General features: G+C 27.8%; 1 protein-coding gene across 3 annotated transcripts in view; it reads right to left on the bottom strand.

Annotated features, from left to right (window-relative positions):
* The window catches only part of LOC117173340 (PTB domain-containing engulfment adapter protein 1-like), a 155,527-nt gene that overhangs the window by 30,182 nt on the left and 103,897 nt on the right, over positions 1-21,448 (bottom strand). For 2 of the 3 annotated variants that reach the window (XM_033361954.1, XM_033361875.1), the window contains 2 exons: positions 4,611-4,719; positions 4,338-4,405 (listed from right to left, as the gene is read on the bottom strand). In XM_033361954.1, coding sequence (XP_033217845.1) covers positions 4,338-4,405; positions 4,611-4,683 — 141 coding nt within the window. In that variant the 5' untranslated portion in view covers positions 4,684-4,719. Of the gene's footprint in view, positions 1-4,337; positions 4,406-4,610; positions 4,720-6,598; positions 7,075-21,448 lie in introns of those variants that run through there. The other variant, XM_033362030.1, reaches the window with a different exon arrangement.

The following is a 21,448-nucleotide window of genomic DNA, read 5'->3' as shown; positions in this document are numbered from 1 at the left end:
GGGGAGGCAAGTGAAAATAAATTATGACAGGGAAAATTAGTATAGGAGAATTAGGTGAAGCAGAGGAAACGAGGGGGGAATATGGAAAGTGAGGAGAAATAAAATAAGGGGAGACTATAGAGGAAATAGGAAGGAAAGAATACGAGGAAATGAGTTGGAAATGAGAGAGTTGGATAGAGAATTAGGGAAATTAAGGGGAGGGAGAATAGGGAGGCGTGGAAAAATTACAAGAGGTGAAACAAAGAGAGGAGAACTATGTGCAGTAGGGGAAGTGATAAAAGGAGAAGTATGGGGAATAAGGGAAGAGGGTGATGGGAAATTAGCGTAAATGAGTAATATAGAAGTGAAAGGAAATATGGGGGGAGGAAGTATAGGAAATGAGGTAATGAAGTAGAGGAGGTTTAGGGGAACTACTGGGAGAGGGTAGGGGAAGTAAGGCGAAATGATGGAAGAGAAATTAGGGGAAGTGAAGGAAGGAAAAATAGGAAAGTGAGGAGAAATTACGGGAGGGGAAATAAGTAGAGGAGAATTATGCGAAGTAGAGGAAATGAGAGTGAATCAGGGAAAGTGTAGATAGGGGAAGGAGGGCAAATAATGGGAAAGGAATTAAGGGTTATTAAGGAGGGAAAGTAAGGGTTGGGAAGGGGATGTAGAAGTAATGATTATAAATTAGGATGAGTAGGGGAGGATTAGAGGTAAAGTTTGGGAGGGGAATGTTTGAACGACATAATAAACGACCTAATAGGCTATGAAACCCTTTTTTGTAGAAGTATCTAAATAAATATTTAATTACATTATTTATTTAGTAAAATGAGGTGATTAAATTTTGAGGTCAGAGCTGACTCCAAGAGCCTTAAAAATTTCTCAAGTTTGGAAATGACTGAAAAGATGGAATAAAGGAGACAATGTGAGAGTAGGTTCTTTGTCAATTGCTCGAGATCTAGAACGTTCGATCCTGGAGTTTCGGAGTTCAATGAACCTGTTTTGTATTGTAGGTTAAATTGGTTTGTTCGAGCACCTGGCACTGTCCCTGAGGCTTCAAGACATGTGCCTGTCGCGTTATAGGTACAGCCGGGGAATCGGGCATGATGAAATGAAAGGCAAGCGCCAAGTTTACACACACATTATGCAACGATAGACAACTACTCATGATGGCACTCGTCAAATGTTTGTTTTCTTTTAAAAGCATTTTTTTATTGAAATGAAAAAATAAGCCAATTATTTAATTATTAAATATTAAATTATTAAAGTTAAATTAAGCCAGGAAATGCATTTTTACAATAAGGGGCCGTGCATAAACTACGTTACCACTTTTAAGGGGGAGTAGGTTTTTTTGCTTTCAACTCTGGTTGAAAATGCATTTTTTTGGAAGTTCACCATTTTAGTGGAAAATTCATCTCTTTGATTGAAAATGTGACAATTTTGTTAAAAATTTATGGATTTTCTTTGTTCAAGAATTAATTTTTTTAATTGACAATGTAATAGTTTTTTATTTTAAATAAAGATAATTTTAGTTGAAAATTCAATTGTTCTGGTAAAAATTCATATTTTTGTTTGACAATTCAACTATTTTGATAGAAAAATTTAACTTCTTCATTAATAATTGAACTACTTATTTAAAAATTCAACTATTTAGTAGAAAATCAGCGATTCGATCGAAATTAAGGGGCATTTATGGATATTTTCAAATAATTTACCTAAAACCAGAGCTCAGTCTAAAAAAGTATCAACAGATAATGAGGCTATACGAAGGCACAATGTGAAAATGATGTGGTAATTATACTTTCAATAAACACTTAATTTCGTTAGAATCTGTCTGATTAAAAGTTCAACTGTTTTTTGTACATAATTCGTCTTCTCGGCTTCAAATATCAACAATTTTGTTAAAAATGCACGTATTTTATTGCAAATTTGTCTTTTTTTTTTCTTAAAAAGTTCATCGTTTTAGTTGAAAATTTAACTATTTGGTTAAAAATTCTTTTTTTAAGATTCACCTCTTAGATTGTAAATTTAACAATTTTATTAAAAATGAATTTTTGGTTGGTTAAAAATTAATTTCTTCATCTAAAATTTAATTATTCCATTTTTTGCTGAAAAAGTATCAGTTATAAGGTGAAAATTCAACAATTTTGTAGAAAATTCATCTTTTTCGGTAAAATGTTATTCTTTTTAGTTGACAATTTAATCATTTGGTTAAAAAATCTTTTTTTTTCAAGATTCACCTCTTATATTGTAAATTGAACTATTTTCTTCGACATTTATTTTTGTTAGGGCAAAAATTAATTTCTTTATCTGAAAATTTAATTATTAAATTTCTGATTGAAAGTGTATCCTTTATAAGTTGAAAAATCAACCATTTAGTAGAAAATTCATCTTTTTTGGGTAGAACTTTATTCTTTTTATTTGAAAATTTAACTATTTGGTTCATAATTGAGCGTCCGGATTGCACAAGAACCTTAGCGCGTGGACTCAACCAGTCTAGTAGGCAAGAGAGGGGATAACGCGATGCTACGGGACAAGTTGATTGGATATTGCGGCAGCTTTAAAATTATTTGTCCAATTAACTCAGCCCGTAGCATCGCGTTATCCCCTCTCTTGCCTACTAGACTGGCTGGAGTCCACGCGCTAAGGTCGTTTGTGATATCCAGACGCACAACTCTTTTTGTTAAGATTCACCTCTTAAGATTGAAAATTGAACTATGTTATTGAAAATTCATTCTTGTTTGGTTGAAAATTAATGTCCTTATTTGATAAATTATATATTCCATTTTTTACCGAAAATTTACCAGTTATAAGCTAAAAAATGAACTCTTTAGTAGAAAATTTGTCTTTTCGGGTAGAGCATTCATATTTTTTGTGGAAGAATCATCTATTTGGCTGAGAATTCAACTATTTTATGAAAAAACCGTATTTTTGGTTGAATATAACTAGATGAAAATTCTTTCTCTTAATTAATCTTTTAGATAGAAAATGTAACGATTCCATTTTTGTTTGGATATTTATATTTTTTAGTTGAAAATTCAACTTCTTGATTGACAAATCTTTCTAGATTGAAAATTACCTTTCTTATTCAAGATTCATCTTTGCCTCTTCAAAAGCCAAGTGTTTTTTTAAAATTTTGACTTTTTACTTGGTAAATTAACTCTTTTGTTTCAAATTTATCTTTGGATAAAAAATTAATCTTCTTTGTTAAAAATTCATTATTTGGTAGAGGATTCAACTTCTTTGTTGAATTAAAACGATTGAAAATTAATTTATATTTTTGTCGAAAAGTAACTTTTGGTTAAAAAATTATTTTCTTTAATTGAAAATCGAAAGCTCAACTGTTTCGTTGAAAATTCATTATTTGTTTGGTACATTTATTACAATTTTAACAATTCGTTTAAAAACAATGGAAAGTTACCAAAATATTTCTACAAAAATCTACAAGTTTTTTTCTAGAATTGGGTAACTTCTAAAAAAAATGTACAAACGCAATTACAAATTTTCACAAAGTATCCATTTTTGGACCATTACACTTTATCGTATTTTATTTCGAAAAATAAGAATGAATTTTTAACAATTTACATTATTGGAATTTGACATAATTAATTTATATAAAATTTGTCAAATAAAACATTTTTTATTTTAAAAGTAAAAAAAGTAACCCAAGGGTAAATTAAAAGTGAATTATAAATGTTCATTTTTTCCATTTTTTATTTGACTTATCATGAATTCAAAAGATTCAAAATTATTTTATTTGTAACGTTTTGAACTTGTAATTATTTATGCTATCTCAAATTATTTAATTTTAATTTTGTTTAACTACTAACATTTTTTTTAGAATTTAAACTGTTGAGCCGTTAAGAATAATATTCTATTTTAATTTTAAATGATCAGAGTTAAAAATTTTTTTGAAATCTTTACAGAATTTTCTTTAATTTTAAAATGATGAATTTCAAATACTTTCAGTTTAAACCTCGGTTAAAAATTTTAAACTTGAAACTAAAATCTTAAAATTATAAAGCGATTTAAAATGTAAATGATATAATACCGAAAATTCGAAAATTACAATTATATTTTATTTGAAACGGCTTTTATTTTAATCGCTCAACAGGACTTTTATTTTATAATTTCAAACAATATGAACGAAACCTAACAATTTCAAGTGTTTCAACCTCAAATTGTTAAATAATTTCAACTGAAAATTATAACTTATAAACTTATCAACAATTTGAATCTTAAATTGTGATTTTCTAGAGTCAAGTTATTCGATTTCTTGGTCCAGAGTAAAAAATAAATGATAAATGATAAGGATAATCGTCCTTTTAAATAAATTAACATAAATGACTCAATACCTTGACTAGGTAGGCGATGTGACCTTTTTGAAGTGCATCCGGTGGGTGTATCCAGTTTCTACCCGTACCTGCAACAAAAATTGTACATCGTGACGCACTTGCTACCATGCACCTGGCAACAGCATGGAAATCTTCCTACCTTATCTTAATCTTTCTACTTACTTAAGCAACTATTAGATTCGCCAATAATAAAACCTTTTATAAAAAAAAACGTTTTATCAGTTACAACTAATCTTACATTTCATAATTATTTTTTATATATTTTGAACTCACTTCCATTTTTGTTGGACCCGTTTTTGTTATTGGTCGAGTTGTGTGCCCATTTCAGCAATGTCGAATTCCTCATTTTGTCGGCCTCGACTTACAACCGACTCCAAAATTTCTGCAACAAAAAAAAAGAAAAAGTATTTTAAAAAATGAGCCAAAGATCAGCTAAATATTATAGAGCTAACCGAGACGATTAAAACGAGCTGTTGCAAGATATATTTCCAGCTTATAGATTACGAGATATCAATCTTTTAATTTCGGGAGCGGAGCGACCTGATTAAGAAGCGAGCGTCAGATTGAAGAGCGGAGTGTCAGATTGAGGAGTGAAGCATCAGATTAGCCAAAACGGCACTATTCGTGCAAATTCAATCCAGAATATCTCAGTACAAAATTATCCTAGTTATACTTTCTTACGGCTCATTAAATTCATCTGAAACTCCACTACAATTACACATCAATAAAAATAATATATTTTTCGATTTTTGAAATAATCTACAAAGATTATACATTAACTAACTCATTACAAGAGACTTTTCATAAAAACATGCAAACATTATAAAAACATACAATTATAAAACTTTCGCCTAACAGAGCAAATAATTTTCCTTTCTATGGTTATTTTATTGTATAATTATTATTAAATTATCTTTATCCGGTCATATTAAAAAGCGAATGCTCTCGCATTAGAAAAATGAGAGCATTCACGACTCATGCTTTATCTAATCCTGCAAGTGTATAAGAACGAAGAAAATTAAAGTGAAATCGAAAAGTGCGATACTAGGTTAGCTACAAGTAACTTCTAAATAATTCAATCAATTTAATTCTGTTAATTTCCCTTTTAAATATCATTAATCTGAACAACAAATTTTAAATCGAATAAGTATCTTTCATTACAAAGAATGTTTTTAATTAGCTTTGAAAACTAAAAGAGAACTTTCAATTAAACAGAACAAAATTAATTTTAATTATTTATTAATTATGAAAAGACACGTGCCTATGAACCTTGAACGCATGCACAGAGGCGCACGACAGACACGTTCTTGCGCGTTTGAGAAATCAATGTGAGAATGCATGCAATGCACTCAGATTGCGCGTAAGCGTTACCGTTTTTTGTCCCCTGCCTTGCTAAAAGTAGAAGTGATCCGAGATGAGAGATCGAGGTATTCGTGACACGACCCACTTCTTTCTAAGCTGCATAAATTTAATCCTGAAATACACTATACGTGAGAACAAATCACGGTGTCATTGTCATAATCGGCGTCGCAATTATTATAAGTAAGCATTACACTGTATATAAGTTGTTCGCGTCATCTTTATGACTTCACAGATTTAAAATATGCTAAGACGTACCAAACCGCGACATCACTGAATTTAAAACAGATGTATCATGGCAACAAATTTATGCATATGTCACTTCTCCGGAAAATTAACTAGACAGATACGCAGGACTCGTCGAGAGGAGTTCAACGAGTCGTCACACGATATAGTTTGGAATACTGGATCTTTGGATTGATTGGCGGAGCGGCCGGAATTATTGTGGTGGGAGTAATCCATTCTACCGGTTTGATTCAGTCCTCCCGATCGCTCCAATAAGCTGCAACCATTTCACGAATTTCTTAGCATCAAAACAATGAACACAAAGGGTTGAGTCAGAGCGCTTGGTTTGTTTGGGCAGGAGCGATTGGATTGAATCGGATTACTCAGTAGAAATTTAAATATTACGTAATTAAATTATCATAAATATGGCATGTCACGGTTCATTGGACTCGTCTTGATCTCCGCTACTAGAATATGTTTTGAAAATTAAAAAGTGCCTAACTTAAGAAAAAATATTCCAATGTGTAAATAACCTTTTAAAAGGCATTCTTCAAGTGAAGATCAGTGATATAATTATTCATAGTCACATGAGCGAATGAGAGGCTCTAAAATCTGTTTTTGCCTTAGACGTTTACTATAGTTTTTGCTCGAATTCCTAGTTTTTTTTTCTTACCAACCTGCGGCTAACACAGGATCAGTTGCACCTCGCGTAAAAGCTACTCAATGTGCAGCAAATTGTTAATCGTTGGAGCTGCAAGCCTTGGATAAGAAGGCCAAATCCTTTCGCGTTTCATCATCCAATATGACATTATCCGCGTTTAGACACCCGCTCCTTTCGTGTTTAGTGAAATCCTCGCACACAATTTTCAGATTTATAAATAACTCTTCGCTAATATGAAAAAATGTGCAATATAAATTCAATTTTTAATGCAAAAACCAGTCACAAAGTGCTTCTGTATTTTACTGAGGAGTGGCTGTTCAGCAATAAAAGGTAAATGGTTTCATTTCCGGGATCTTCGCCTCATCCCCCGGGGACAAAAAGTGATCAGCTCGGCTTTTTCCAGCTAAGCGACCGCAAATCACCAACGCGCTATTTCAAAAGTGCTTAAACGTTGAAAGGTAGATAACTGAAGGTTTAAGGTTTAATGTCCAACTTCCTATTCCTCCCACGTCGACGCCAAAGAGGTCGCAAATCGTACTGACTCGATTCGCTAGATTGTGTTTGTACCGGGTACGCGCCGGTCCCAGTCACGTGTCCGCAAATGACCTCCGAATGGATCTCAAATGGATCTCTGCTTTGTCGTGAATGCTCATGCATATTTATCAATTGTAATGTGGAGAATGGATACTGGGCCTGATCGTTTACACGGTCACTCGACGCACAATTATACTCTCAAGATCGTGCCGACAAGAAAAATAAATAAAGTCTATACAACTATTGCGTAAATGTAAATTGTCTACGAATAAATTTTGGAAATTTTATAATTATAGAGGGCAATAAGCCGAATAAAATGAGTAGTCACACGCTATATTTGTGAATAAAAGATTGGGAGTTATTTAGAACACAAGTAGGGACCGAAGCGGAGCTGAGAGTGGGGGCATCACGTGATTGCGAACGTCTCGATAAGGGGAGCACTCTAACTAGGGGAGACTATATTTAAATTGGAATATATCCTGATTAAATTATCATAATCACATGTTGTTGCGGCTCGTTGGATTCGTGTTGGACTCAGCTATAATTCTAGAGCATAATTAAATAAAAAATTCACGACTTAAAAATAAACGCTTCAATAGTTCATCTCATAATAAATTAATTTCGAATCATTTAATAAAATTACTTTGTTCTGAGTGGAAGAATGGCTTCACCGTGCACAGGTGTTAATTTAATATCTATGAACTGACAATGAGTCGAACCTTCTAAATGCATTACGTCTTATTCAGCATAAACATTATCGAGGACAAGAGTTCTTCTTTTTACTCGTATATATTGCTATTTTTTATTTTAGATTTGAAAAATCATAAAATTTGAGTTAAAAATTATAAAATAGAATTTCTTCTTGACGATGACTTTCTTTTAAGACGACATAAACGATTGTCAGTTCCGGTGTGTTTAGTATGTAATCTACTGTTTAAAGTATACGGAAAAGTTTCTAATTGCGAGGACCAAGTCTTGTGGCATAACCATCTACGTGTCTCGAATGCATAATACGTTTGACACGTGAAGAAATATAGGAGGAATTTTATCTATGAGAAGAATCGAGGGAAACGCTCTGTTACGAACAGAATGTACTCGAGTGTAAGCAAAATTATATCAAAGTGAATTCGTATTTATTAATCAGGGGCATTTTAGTTTGATAATTTTTTGAAATAAAATCTTTTATAAGCGATATGAAATAGTACTTCAGATACAAATTTCAAATTTTCTGATTTAATCATTTATTTTAAACAAAAATATCTTTTTTCTACTATAAAAGATGCCTTTTTAACACAATACTTAAATTTTCCACAAAATAATTAAATTTTTAACATAATAGTGGAATTTTCAACCTAAGAAAATAAATTTACAACAAAAGAGTGTTATATTTTGTATTTCAATCAAAAAAGATTAAATTTATACAAAAAGAAAAGAATTTTAAAGCCAAAAATACGAATTTTCAAGAAATAAAGATTTTTCACTCAGGAAAGAAATACAAGTTTATCTAAATTGTTGAACTTCAAGTCAAAAGACGAATTTTCTCTATAAAAATTAAATTTTTCAAACAAAATATATGATTTTTCAGCAAAAACTTAATCTTCCACGAAACTGATGGCTTTTTATTCAACAAAAATGAAATTTCAAACCAAGAAAATAATTTTTTTTTACCAAAAAAGGGGGATTTTTAACTAAAAAAGATTAATCTTAAAAGAATTGGAATAGTCACATTTTAAGTTTAAAAATTAATGTTGAAAAAAGGCTTTTTCACTAAAGAAATACATTTTTAACTAAAAACATAAGATTTTATTTAAAAAGAAATGTTTAAAAATGTAGTTTAACTTTTACCCAAAACTTTGAATTTTTCTTTAAAAAAGATTAATTTTCAACAAAATAGTTAAACTTGCAATCAAAAGGGTGAATTTTTAACTAAAAATATAAATCTTCAAAAAAAAAAAGATTTCTTAACAAAGTGATTGAACCAAATCTTTCGAACAAAATAGTTGATTTCTCAGGCAAAGAAGAATAATTTTAAACAAAAAAGTTGCATTTTCATAAAAAAATTAAGTTTCTACTAAAACAAATGAATTTTTAATTCAAAAATATAATTTTTCAAAAAAAGTTCAATATTCTGTTAAACAAGATTTTAGCTGACTTTTCAAGAGTAGAATATTAATTTTTTTTTTTGCAAAAAATAAGTTTCTATGAAAAAACTTAATTTTCAATATAAAACACGAATTTTTAAATAAAAAGTAAATTTTCTATGAAATAGTTAAATTTTCAACAAAATAGTAGACTTTTCAATGAAAGAGGAATAATTTTTTAACAAAATAGTTTAATTTTTAATCAAACAGTTGCATTTTTGTGCAAGAAAGATGAAATTTCTCTTCAAAGATGAATTTCTAATTTTTAAAAAAAATCGCAAAAAATAGTTTAATTTTTATCTAAAAATCATTTCACTTCTCTTTTCAACAATACAACAAAATCTTCAACCAAAAAGTATGACTTTTGAACAAAATTGTTGAATTTTCAACCAAACAGATGAATTTTTACCCAAGAAAGATGCAATTTCTAATAAAACAGGTAAATTTTAAAATCGAAAACACAAAATTTAAAAAAAAGATTTGAATTTTCAACCGAACAGTTGCATTTTTATTCAAGACTAAGAAAAAATGGTAAAATTTTCATCCAAAGAAGATTCAGTTTACTTTTCAACACCAAAATGAGAATTGTAAACAATAAGTTAATTTGCTGCTCAATAGTGAAAATTTTTAACTAAAAAGTATGACTTTTTAACAGGATTGTTAAATTTTGCATGGAACAGTTGCATTTTTGTCCAAGAAAAATGAAAATTCTACTAAAACAGGTGAATTTTTAAATCAAAAAGACAAATTTACAAAAAAATTGGTTGCATTTTCATGGAAAAAGATTTCAATTGACTTTTCAACACAAAAAATGAATTTTAAACAAAATAAAATTTCCTAGAAAATAGTTGAATTTTCAACAAAACAGTTGCATTTTTACCCAACAAAGATGCAATATTTCTACTCCGAGAGATGAACTTTTAAATTAAAAAGACAAATTTTCAGAAAAAAAAGTTGTTAGAAAAAAAAGATTTCAGTTGACCTATCAGCAACAAAATATGAATTTTAAACAAAAGGTTAATGTTATCTGAAAAGAGTTGAATTTTTAACCCAAAAAGAAGAATTTTCAACAAAACAGTTGAATTTTTCACCAAAAAGGATCTATTTTTAAGAAAAATGTTAAATTTTCAATCAAATAGTAAAATTCAGAACTAAAAGGATAATCTTCAGGAGAAAGTTTTTCTGCAAATTTGCAATAATTACGTACACGAGTGAAGGGCCCCCTACCGTAACAAATCGTAACAAAATGCGTCGACTACCCCCCCCCCCCCTTGAGCTGTTACGTAATTTTAGTACGGCCCCTTATCAAATTAAAGATTGTCTATTAAAACAATAAAACTTATAATACGAATCTTTTTCTGATAACCTCTGTATAATAAAAATATTTTACATTTTCTAGTTTGATGTCGACATTTAAAATAGAAAGAGAAGAACTACGCTTTCTTGGAAGTTCATTGCATAAAACGTATGTGACGACTGGCATCCGTGACGATATCGACAGTGCGATTCGAAGATAAAATTACCGCGAGAAAACAATAGTTCCGTGTAAAAATGTAATTATCAGCAAATAATCTTCATTTCTAAACTGGCTCCACAATGCAAATTCCTTATCTAAAATTATTTCTAACAAAAAAAAATCACAAAAAGTTCAAACTATTTTTTCTTCAAACAATAGGTAATTAGCACGTGTAGGAATTTTTTCTACCGTCAAAAAGTGAGTCACAACACAAATATGAGAACAAGAAATGATTAAATGAAGGATAATTTTCTAGCATTCATTCTTTTCACGCGAGAAGAGAAACGCCGTGAGAAAGGAGATAAACGTCAATCGCAGTAAGGCACGATTGTCATACGTCTCGAGTGCATGCGAATATCATATGCCAAGCGCAGTACACGGCAAAGCTGTTTTTCTGCATTCCGGGCGCAGCACAAGTTCCCCGACTATTTGGAGAGCAAAGAGAAGCTATATATAAAGCTTCTCATAGCTTCTCTTTGCTCTCTAAATAGTCGCTGCAAACACGATTGCTTATTTGATCTGCGATCTCATTTCTAACGCGCCTAACTGGTAGGTGCAAAATACTTATTTAATTTTATTAGATTTTTAATAGTCTATTATTATGTAGCTAGTCGAGGCAATTCAAACAAGCCGTCACTCGATATGGTTTAGAGTGACATATTTTTAAATATTATATTTCTGAATTGCAGCAAACGAGGACTCGGATTGGCAGATTGGAGCGGACAGATAGGAGCAGAGCGAACGGATATGAGCAGAGCCAATGGATAGGAGCAGACCGGTCATGAAAACGAAGATATTTCGGGATATAATGATTCGAAATATACTTTGTGACGGCTCGTAGGATTCGTCTCAATCTCGGTATCAAGATATTTTCGATTATGATTTTGCTAAACAAAGAATTATTTCAAGAATATTTTTTACAAGTATTTTATAACTGCACCAGGAAAGATTAAGATTAGCTTTAAAGAGATAAATTATCCGAACTGATTCATTACAATGTCATGAGCATGATTAAAGTCTACCCATGATTAATAGAAATGATCTGGAAAAATGTCACTAAAATGATTAATCGTCAAACTGTATTTAATTTTTAATGAGTATACATTGTGAGAGTAGTACAAGAAAAGCTAATTGAACGCTAGTGATAAGTCGTTAATGCTGCAATATATGTCGGCGCGTTTCAGATACGCCTAATTAAAGCCGAGAAGGATAAAGTACAATAATAAATAACAAAAATCATAAACGCAGGAAGCAGACAAGTATCCTATTATTTCGAAATTTCACTGAAAAGTAAACAATGGGGTTTACTCACTCTCTATGAAATTGACTCAAGTTAAAAGTAAATTTTTAGAAATATTTCAGAATTTCGTGAAATATCTTGACAGTTGTGGAAAAAAGGAGGCCGCAATTTGTAACCTCCAATTTGTAAATCTTTTCTTACTTTCAGATATAATTTTTGCCATGGCCTTCGAAATAAATTCAGGGACTCTGAACGTAAGCAGACAGGGCTAGCGCTGAAAGTGCGGCCCTCGCCCTGTTCGTCACGCTTGAATGAGCACCGCCTCTCGTTTGGTTCCACGGCTCCCCTCATCACCCAATTGCCGGTGGTAGCAATTCTAGAAACACCAAAATCCACTTTCCGAAAATACAGATTCCAGTTTTTCACGCAATCCATCCATTCTAAATATGCTGTGTGACGGATTTTTGAAATCTTTGCGATAAAATCTATAATTTTGACAATATAACAAGACTTTTTATCAAAATACAAAATCCTAATCTGGAAAAAGTTGTTGTTAACCTCTCCGCGTCTTATACAATTTATTACTCATTTGTTCTTCTCCATTCTGAACACGAGCGTCTCGTTTTTCGGTGAGTTTCCCGTTAGTTGGGTTCATGCACGCATGAGAATACTTTTTCTTATCGCTTGATTATATTCTCCCGAACCGAGTCTCGGAACGCCTTCTATTTTCAAGCAAAAACTGTATATTATGATCAACGCTTGTAGGAATGAGCTCTGAGAACAATAAAAACAAAGGCTGCAGACTATGAAATTAATTTTTTATTCAAATTATCTTTCAACCGAATTAAAACATCGCGCGTGTAATTTTTCGATGGGAGGGGGAAAATAATTTTGAATACAAAAGAACAATTGCGAATAACTTTTTTTTTGTTAATTTGTGTTTAAGGTTATATGCATATAATTATTCTTAGATGCTTGAGAAAATTGAAAAAGATTTTTGAACATTTCAGATGTCAGATCAAAATTTCAACAAAAATGTTTTCAAGTTAATAGTTCAGGTTTTAAATATAAAAGATAAATTTTTTACGAAAAATGTAATAGTTGATATTTCAATCCGAAAAGATTTTAATTTCAAATCAAAGACAGGCGAAATCACCAAAAAACATTTTTTACTGAAAAATATTAAAAATTTTCCAAAATAGATGAATTTTCTACAAATCGGTTTAATTTTTTAACCTGAATATATGAACTTTCACGAAAAAAGTTCATTTTAAATCAAACACATGAATTTTCTACGAAAAAGATTTATTTTCTACATAAAAAAGACAAATTTTCAACAAATATTCTGAATCTTCAATTTAAAAAAATATATTTTTAACAAATTTGTTGAATTATTTACCAAAAAATCTGAATTTTCAACGAAAAATGTAATAGTTGTTGATATTTCAATCCCTTTTTTTTTAAATTTTAAATAAAACAAAAGTTGAATTCATATAAAAAAACGAATTTTCAATAAAATAATTGAATCCTCTGGTAAAAAGATGAATCTTCAACGAAAAAAGTGAATTTATAATCAAATTCAAGCAGTTAAATGTTCCATCAGAAAAGATGAATTCTCAACCAAAAATATAATACTGGATATTTAAACTAAAAATTATTTTTATTTTAAATCAAAAAGAGTTGACTTTAAAGAAAAAGACAAGTTTTGAACAAAATATGCAACCAGAAAAGATTTTTCTTTTTAACCAAAATAAAAGAGATGAATTATCTACTAAAACTGAACAACTTGCAAACCAAAAAGATGAACTTCCAAAAAATGGTTGAACTCTCAACAAAAAAAAGTATTTTCAGCCATGAAATGAAAAAAATTTGAGGCAAATTATAATTTGAAGGGAAAAGTATTTTTTTGATGCATAATAGAAATTTCTGATGATTTTTTTTTAAGCTTGTCTGTTTATTTGATTTAAAGTTATATCAATATAATTGTCCTAGGTTTCTAGAGTAAATTCCAAACAACTTTTTGAAAATTTCTTATCTGACCAAAAATTATAGACATTTTCTGAGAATTTTTTTGTATTTTACAGGTTATTACAAAATGTTATGAAAAATGTAAGTTAGTTTAAAATATATTTAGGACATTTTAACGCTTGGAATAAATCTAAAAATATTTTACAGATTTCTTCGAAAATTCATAAATATCTTTTAAGTTGACTCGAATTATTTCAACATTTTATTTTATAATCTTTAAAAATATACTTTTATTTCAAGTCTTTTCGAAATTTAAATAAAATTTTTAAATGATTAAAAACTTCAAAATATTTTTCGAAAAACATTCAAATTTTTCGTAACATTTTGAAAAAATGCTGTAAAATTAAAAAACATTCCTCAAAATCTTCTAAATTCTTTTTTAACAATTTAGTAAATATTTTTGAAGGGTTGGATGACATCTTTGCTGTTTTTTTAAAAACATTGTTATTAATTGACCTAAATATTATGAAAATTTTTTATTGGAATGAGGGTTGAAAATATATATTTTTTGTTTGCACTAAAATTAATTAAAAAAATATATTTTTTTAAATAAAATAATTAGATTTTGTATGCTTCTATCCGGAATGACTAAATGGATTCGCCATTCAGGATACGTGAATCAGTCTTACCTTATACATTTTAATTGAAATTTTTCCAACAACAACCAAATAAGTTTGCGTGTTAAATTTTGCAGTCAATTTTTTTAAATATACATTATAATGAATTTAGATCAATTACAATTTACAAGGTAGGACTGATTCACATAGCTATTTCGGCATTTTAGTGAAAAATGTATCTCTTTGGTTAAACATTAACTCTTTTAATTAAAAATTTAACGAGTCCATTTTTCGTTAAAAAACTCAGCTTTTTTAGGTGAAAATTCATATTTTTTTGTACAAAATTCAACTATTCCAGTTAAGGATTCATAATTTTAGTTGAAAATTCACCACTTTTTTTGAAAATGTAACCATTTTTTTTAAATTATTTTTTTAACTGAAAATGTAACTATTCTGATGGAATATTCTATGACTTTAGTGGGGAATTTATCTCTTCGGATGAACATTAATTTTATTAACTGAAAATTTAACTGTTCAATTTTTGGTGGAAAAATTACCTTTTTTAGTAAAAAATTAAATTTATTTATTCAAATTGATACACTTCAGAGACAAATTTACGAAATTATTAATCATGTTTTTAGTATTATTCAATTATTTAATTAATCGATAGTATTAATATATTTTGGAAAATCTTCCAATACAATTTGCCACAGCTTTCTAAATTAAACACATTAATTGAATCACCAGAAACGAAAAAACATTATTTATAATAAACTCGCGAAACTGTGTTCATATTCCGAGTACTTTGTTTAAAAGAGTACAAAATATATTAATTGCTTCGTAATATAGAAAATTATTAATAATAATATAAAAATATAAAAATAATAATATAAAAAATATAAAAATAATAAAAAATAAAAAAACAGAAATTTGATCAAAATTGACAGAACTAAAGCCCTTAGGAATATTATTAAAATAACGACAAAAGATCGACATTAATTTTTTTTTCAAAATTGTACAATTAAAATATATGAAATCTTCTTACAAAAGCTTATTTATTTCTGCTCAGAGAAAAAATATAACATTATATATTTTTAGTACCCTAGGATTCAACTTAGTATTTTTTAAATTTATTCAGTACGATAAAAATCATATTATAGATATAAAAGGATGATATAAATTAACCGCATTTTAAAAATCCTGAAAATTGAAATATCCAAGGTGAATATAAAAATTTTATTTTGGATTCCGGGTGAAAATTTAAAAATAATTTAGCCAATAGCTGACGAATCTTCAAAAGAAATTTTTAACAAAAAAAAAGGACAACACTTTTTTTACAAATTCCTTAAAAATTATTATTTTACCTGAAAATTTAACTATTATATTTTAGGTTGAAGATTTGTTATTTTTGGTAGAAAATTAATCTTTTCCGTCAAAAAATCATTATTTTGCTTGAAAATTCAAACAATGTTGCCCATTTTTTCTCTTTCTCAACTGAAAACTCTTCATTAGTTAAAAACTCAACTTGTGGTTGAAATATCAAACACAAAATTTTGCGTTCCGAATTAATCTTTTTTGAATAAACATTAAATTACTTGTTTAAAATTTAAACTCTTCGTTAAAACTTAATTTTTTGGTTAAAGATTCATCATTTTAATTAAAAATTCATCTCTCTGGTTACTAAATGAGATATTTGGTCGAAAATTCGTTTTTTCTTTGGTTTAAAATTAATTTTCTTTACTGGGAATTTTCCTATTTCAGTTGAAACATTAATTTTTTGTTGTTGTTAAAAAATATTTATTTTTTAATTTTTTGTTTAAAATTTAACTATTCCAGTTAAAGATTCATAATTTTAGTTAAAATTTCATTATTTTGTTTTAAAATGTAACTATTGTTTTCAGCATTACTTTTTTGTTGATGAAATTTTAATTTTTGAGTTGAAAATCCGTGTATTTCTTAAGAAAATCTTTTTTGGTAGAAGTTCATCTTCTTTGTCGTCAATTCGTCCCTTTTAAATTTAAAATGTAGCTACATAAAGTTAATATTATATTATTTTTATTGAAAACACGCCTCTTTGATTGAAAATTAATTTTTTTCAGAGAAAATGTAACTATTCAATTTTTGGTTGAATATTAATCGTTTTTAGTTTAAAATCCAAGCAGTTTAATCAAAAATATTTCTATTTTCACTGACAATTTAGCTATTCAAGTTTTGGTAGAAAATTAATTTTTTTCAGTTCAAAACTCAACTATTTTATGGAAAAATTTTCTTTCTTAGTTGAAAATTCAACTATGTATTTCGTTGAAAATTCATGCTTTTCATTGAAAACCCGCCTTTTTGAAGAAAATTAATCTTCAGTTTGAAAATTTATCTTTTTTGTTAAAAATTCTACTTTTTTGTTGTAAATTCAAGTATTCTAGTTAAACTCTTTTGTTAAAAGTGGATTTCATTGGTTAAAAGTTTACCTATTTTGTTGAAAATTTATTTGATTTTTGGTTCAAAATTAATTTTGTTATCAAAAATTAAATTATAGCATCTTTGGTTGAAAATTTATCTTTTTGGTTAAAAATTCAAGTACTTCAGTTACAGACTCATCAATTAATTTGAAAATTCATTAAAATTTGTTAATAAATAAAAAATAATCATTAAATCTTTTAAATTTGTTTCGACAGTTGTAGAAATCTTTTAGAATCTTCAGAAAATTCCTTAATTTTCTAAAAAAGAATTTTCCAAAATAAAAAAAGTTTTTGATTTTTCTGAAGCCTCTTAAACTTCTTAAAAAGCTTCAAAACTTCACATTTTGCGTTGAATTTTTGTAAATAGTTTCAAATTTCAAAATATTTTGAATCACTTTCTAAACATTTAAGGCTTCTAAATATTGTTTTAAATTATAAACATTTTTCCAACAATTTTCCTATAATTCTGAAGAATTGTCTTCAAATCTTCCGGATTCTGTTTTGACAACTTTGGAAATCTTTTTAAGTCTTTTTAAATATTTAAAAAAATTTTCTTTAAAAAAAAAATTAGTTTAATTATCCTATGAATTTTTAAATATATCTTTTATTATAGTGTAACATTTTAAAATCCTTAGACGGGCTTCGAGATTATTATTGCCAAATATTCAAACATATAAACTTTTTAAAGTTTTTTGAAATGTTTTTATCTATTAAATCAATTTTTTATCTTTTTGAAACTTTCGAATGTCTCTTAATATTAGTTGAATTTGTTATAAAACTTTGTAATCACGCTAATTGAAAAATTAAAAAAAAATTTAATTTCCAAAAAATTAAAAACCTAAGCTCTTTCCAACGTTTTATAGATTTGCTCATGTTTTAAATTAAGTTTGAAACTTTTCAAAACTTCTAAATACTTCTTAAACTTAATCAAATTTTTATATAACTTTGTAATTTTGATAATTCAACATTTTTGCTTTAAAATCGTGCAATTCATTTTTAAACATTTCAGGACGTAATTAAAAAATGTTTGAAATATTTGCCAACTTTCTCTTCGAATTTATTTTTAAAAATAAAATATCAGTTTAAATTTTCCCAGGAATTTTAAGAAATAATTGTTTTCATTTGAAGATTTTCTAAATTCTCAAAGAGCTTCTGTTTTTAGAAATCTACAAATATCTGCAGATTAACTACTATCAATATTAATATAATTGAACATAGTGTTTAAATAACCTCACATTCCTCATAAACCTCAATTTTGCAGACTTCTCTTAAATGGCAAACAAATAATTAAAGCTTTATCCAATCACGAAAACGGGATTCCCGACAACAAAAATTTCAAATTTTTTCGAGTTATTTCGAGATGATTCGAGAATTAATCGAAAATGGCACCATGCGCTTTTTCAAATAAGGACAAGTAGCAAAAGCGCGCTACGTGCGCGCATACATGTTTTTCGAAATTTGGAATGAAATGTTTAATTTTGTGGATTAACGATAAAAAATATTTCAACGGAAAACTTGTATCAAAAATTGGGAACAAATATAACCAATTTTTCTGAACTCTTGAGAATTGTAATGTGTTAAAAATGTTCGTAAATAAAAAATGTAGGAAAACTTTAGCTATTAAAAACTAAAGGGTCTCGTCTATTTTTTCATTTATCAAAACTTCTATATTTTTTGTAAGAATTTTAAATTTATAACATGAAAATGTTTATTAATCACCAAAAAAATGTTTAAGATGATTTATAGAGATCCTGAAATTTATTATGAAAATATGCTTTTCTTAGCGGTATAAAGTTTTATTATTATTTTTAAATTATTGAATATATTATCTGGGGAACATATATGATATCTGAACTTAAGAGTAACATAATTGATAGCTGAATCTTCGACTAAAAAGTTAATTATTACCAGATACATAGTGAAGCAAAAAATAATTTTTTTTTCATAAGAGACGATTTTTGTACAAAACATGTTAATTTTTAACAAAAATATATGATTTTTCAACAAAACAGTTGAATTTTTTACCAAAACTTTCAATTTTTACCAAAAAAATAAGAATTAAAAATAAGATAGTAGAATTGCCAACCAAAAACAGATAAATTTTTGAACCAGAAAGCCTAATTTTCAAAAAAATATGTAGTTAAACTTTTTAAGAAACAAAAAAAGTTTTTCAGCCGAAAAAGATTAAAATTTTCATCCAAATTATAATTTGAGGGGATAGACGATTTTGAATATAAACTAAAACTCAGAATAATTATTTATTTTTAGGTTAATCTTTTTATTTGTTTTTCTGGTTTTAGATATATCACTTTCGTAAGATTTTTGATAAAATGCAAACAGATTTTTCCAGATTTTATAATTATGTAAAAATTATAATTTTTTTTTATTTTACAGGATTTTGCAAGATTTTAGGAAAATGTCGAGTCAGTTAAAAAGATATTTATTACTTTTTTCAGATTTCTTTCGCCATTTGTAGAATAGTTCTGAAATGTTTTTAAACCTTTTTATATTTTCTTTAAAAATCAATTTATCGAAATGAAGGGACATTAATCATTTTCCCAGGAATCTCAAGGAAAGTTTTTTATTTTCTTGGAGCTTTTCAAACTTCTTAAAAAGTTTCGAAAATTTGGTCAAGATCTTAAAAAATTTAAATTTCGTTTTGAATTTTTTGTAAATCTTTTCAGATTTAAAATTATTTTATAATTTTCGAAATATGTAAACCTTCTAAATATCTTTAAAAATTATTCGAACTAAAATTTTTTGAAATGAAAAAAAGGCAATGTAATTCTCCCAGATTCTGTTTGGACAATTTTGGAAATCTTTTGAAATGTTTTAAAGTCTTTTTAAATATTCAATGAAAATTGGATTTTAAAACTAAAAGGCAATTTTTTATTTTTCCAGGAATTTTAAGAAATTTTTTTACGCTATCTTGAAATCTCTCTAAATCTTTAAGAAGCGTCAAAATTTGTTTTACTAAATATTCAAAAATGTAAACTTTTTCTATTTTTGTGTTAATGTTTCCAACTTTTAAATAATTTTTAATCTTTTTAAAACTCCTAAATGCCTTCTAATATTATCGGAATTTTGTATAAATCTTTGTAATCACGCTAATTGAAAAATTTGTCTTTAAAATCGTCTACATTCTTTTTAGAAATTATAGAAAATAATTTAAGATGTTTTTAACTCTTTATTTAAAAAAATATAGTAACAGTTCAAATTTTACCAGGAAAAAAAAATTATGATCGTGCAAACTGTCATAATTTTTCAGAAGCTTCGAAAGTTTTATTTCAAAATATTAAAGAATATACGCTTTTTCTATTAAAAAAAATGTTTTAATGTTTCAACTGAATTTTGCATCTTTTTAAAATTTCTCAATGTCATTTAAACTTGATCGAATTTTTTACGAAACTTTGTAATCTTGCTAATTGAAAAAATTTGGCTTTGAAATCGTCTACATTCTTTTTCGAAATTTTAGGAAATAATTAAAAATGTTTTCAGTTTCTTTCCAAATTTCTCTTCAAAGTAATTTAAAAAAATAAAGAATCAGTTTAAATTTTACCAGGAAGTTTAAGAAATTTTTTTCATTCTCATGAAACATTTAAAAATTCTAACAAATAGCTTCTTTTTTCAGAAATCTGAAAAAATCTACACATTGTGTTTTGTATATCAAAATACTGGGCACCATTGTTCCGTTTATTATTGGTATTGAATATATTATTTTTAAAACCTTCTCTTTCTTATAAGCATACAGTTTACAGGCTTTTTATTTTAAATGCGAAAGAAACTGACAGCTTCATCCAATCATAAACGCGGGTTTATCGACAAAAATAATTTTAAATTGTTTCGAGTTATTTAGAGATGATTCTAGAATCAATCTAAAATTGCACCATGCGCTTTTTAATAGAAGCATACAAAAATAATAATAACAGGGTTCTGAATAGTTTACAAATTTAAAAAATACTGCTTCCTCGTAACTAACGAACACCTCTCATTGAAAAAATCTCTAGAAAGAAAAATGATTTTTATGCATGACTGAGAATGGTTCACAGAAACGCTTCCGGCATTGTTACGCGGTTAAGTACGTGTTATATGCTACCATGAATTTGGTGTACATGCAAGCAACAAAATAATAATGCTGTGCAACAATCACGGGAAGAATAGAATAAAATATCTGACTGAGACTGTTCCTGTGAAGCGCATAGTTAATTCCTCGCAACTAGAAGCAAGTGTCATTAACTCTAATTTTTGCGTAAGTTTCGAGAATTATGCAACCAGATTTTTGTAACTCTTTTTCTTTAGGAAATGGTACATTTTTCAGTTGTGATAATCATATAATACTATTATTATTAATATTATTTATTAATTAATATTATAATTAATATTATAATATAAAT

Source organism: Belonocnema kinseyi, chromosome 1, assembly GCF_010883055.1.
Source record: "Belonocnema kinseyi isolate 2016_QV_RU_SX_M_011 chromosome 1, B_treatae_v1, whole genome shotgun sequence".
In the NCBI taxonomy this organism is placed as follows: domain Eukaryota; kingdom Metazoa; phylum Arthropoda; class Insecta; order Hymenoptera; family Cynipidae; genus Belonocnema; species Belonocnema kinseyi.
Note: the sequence above shows the minus strand (reverse complement) of the source record. Positions and strands in the feature narration are given on the sequence as shown.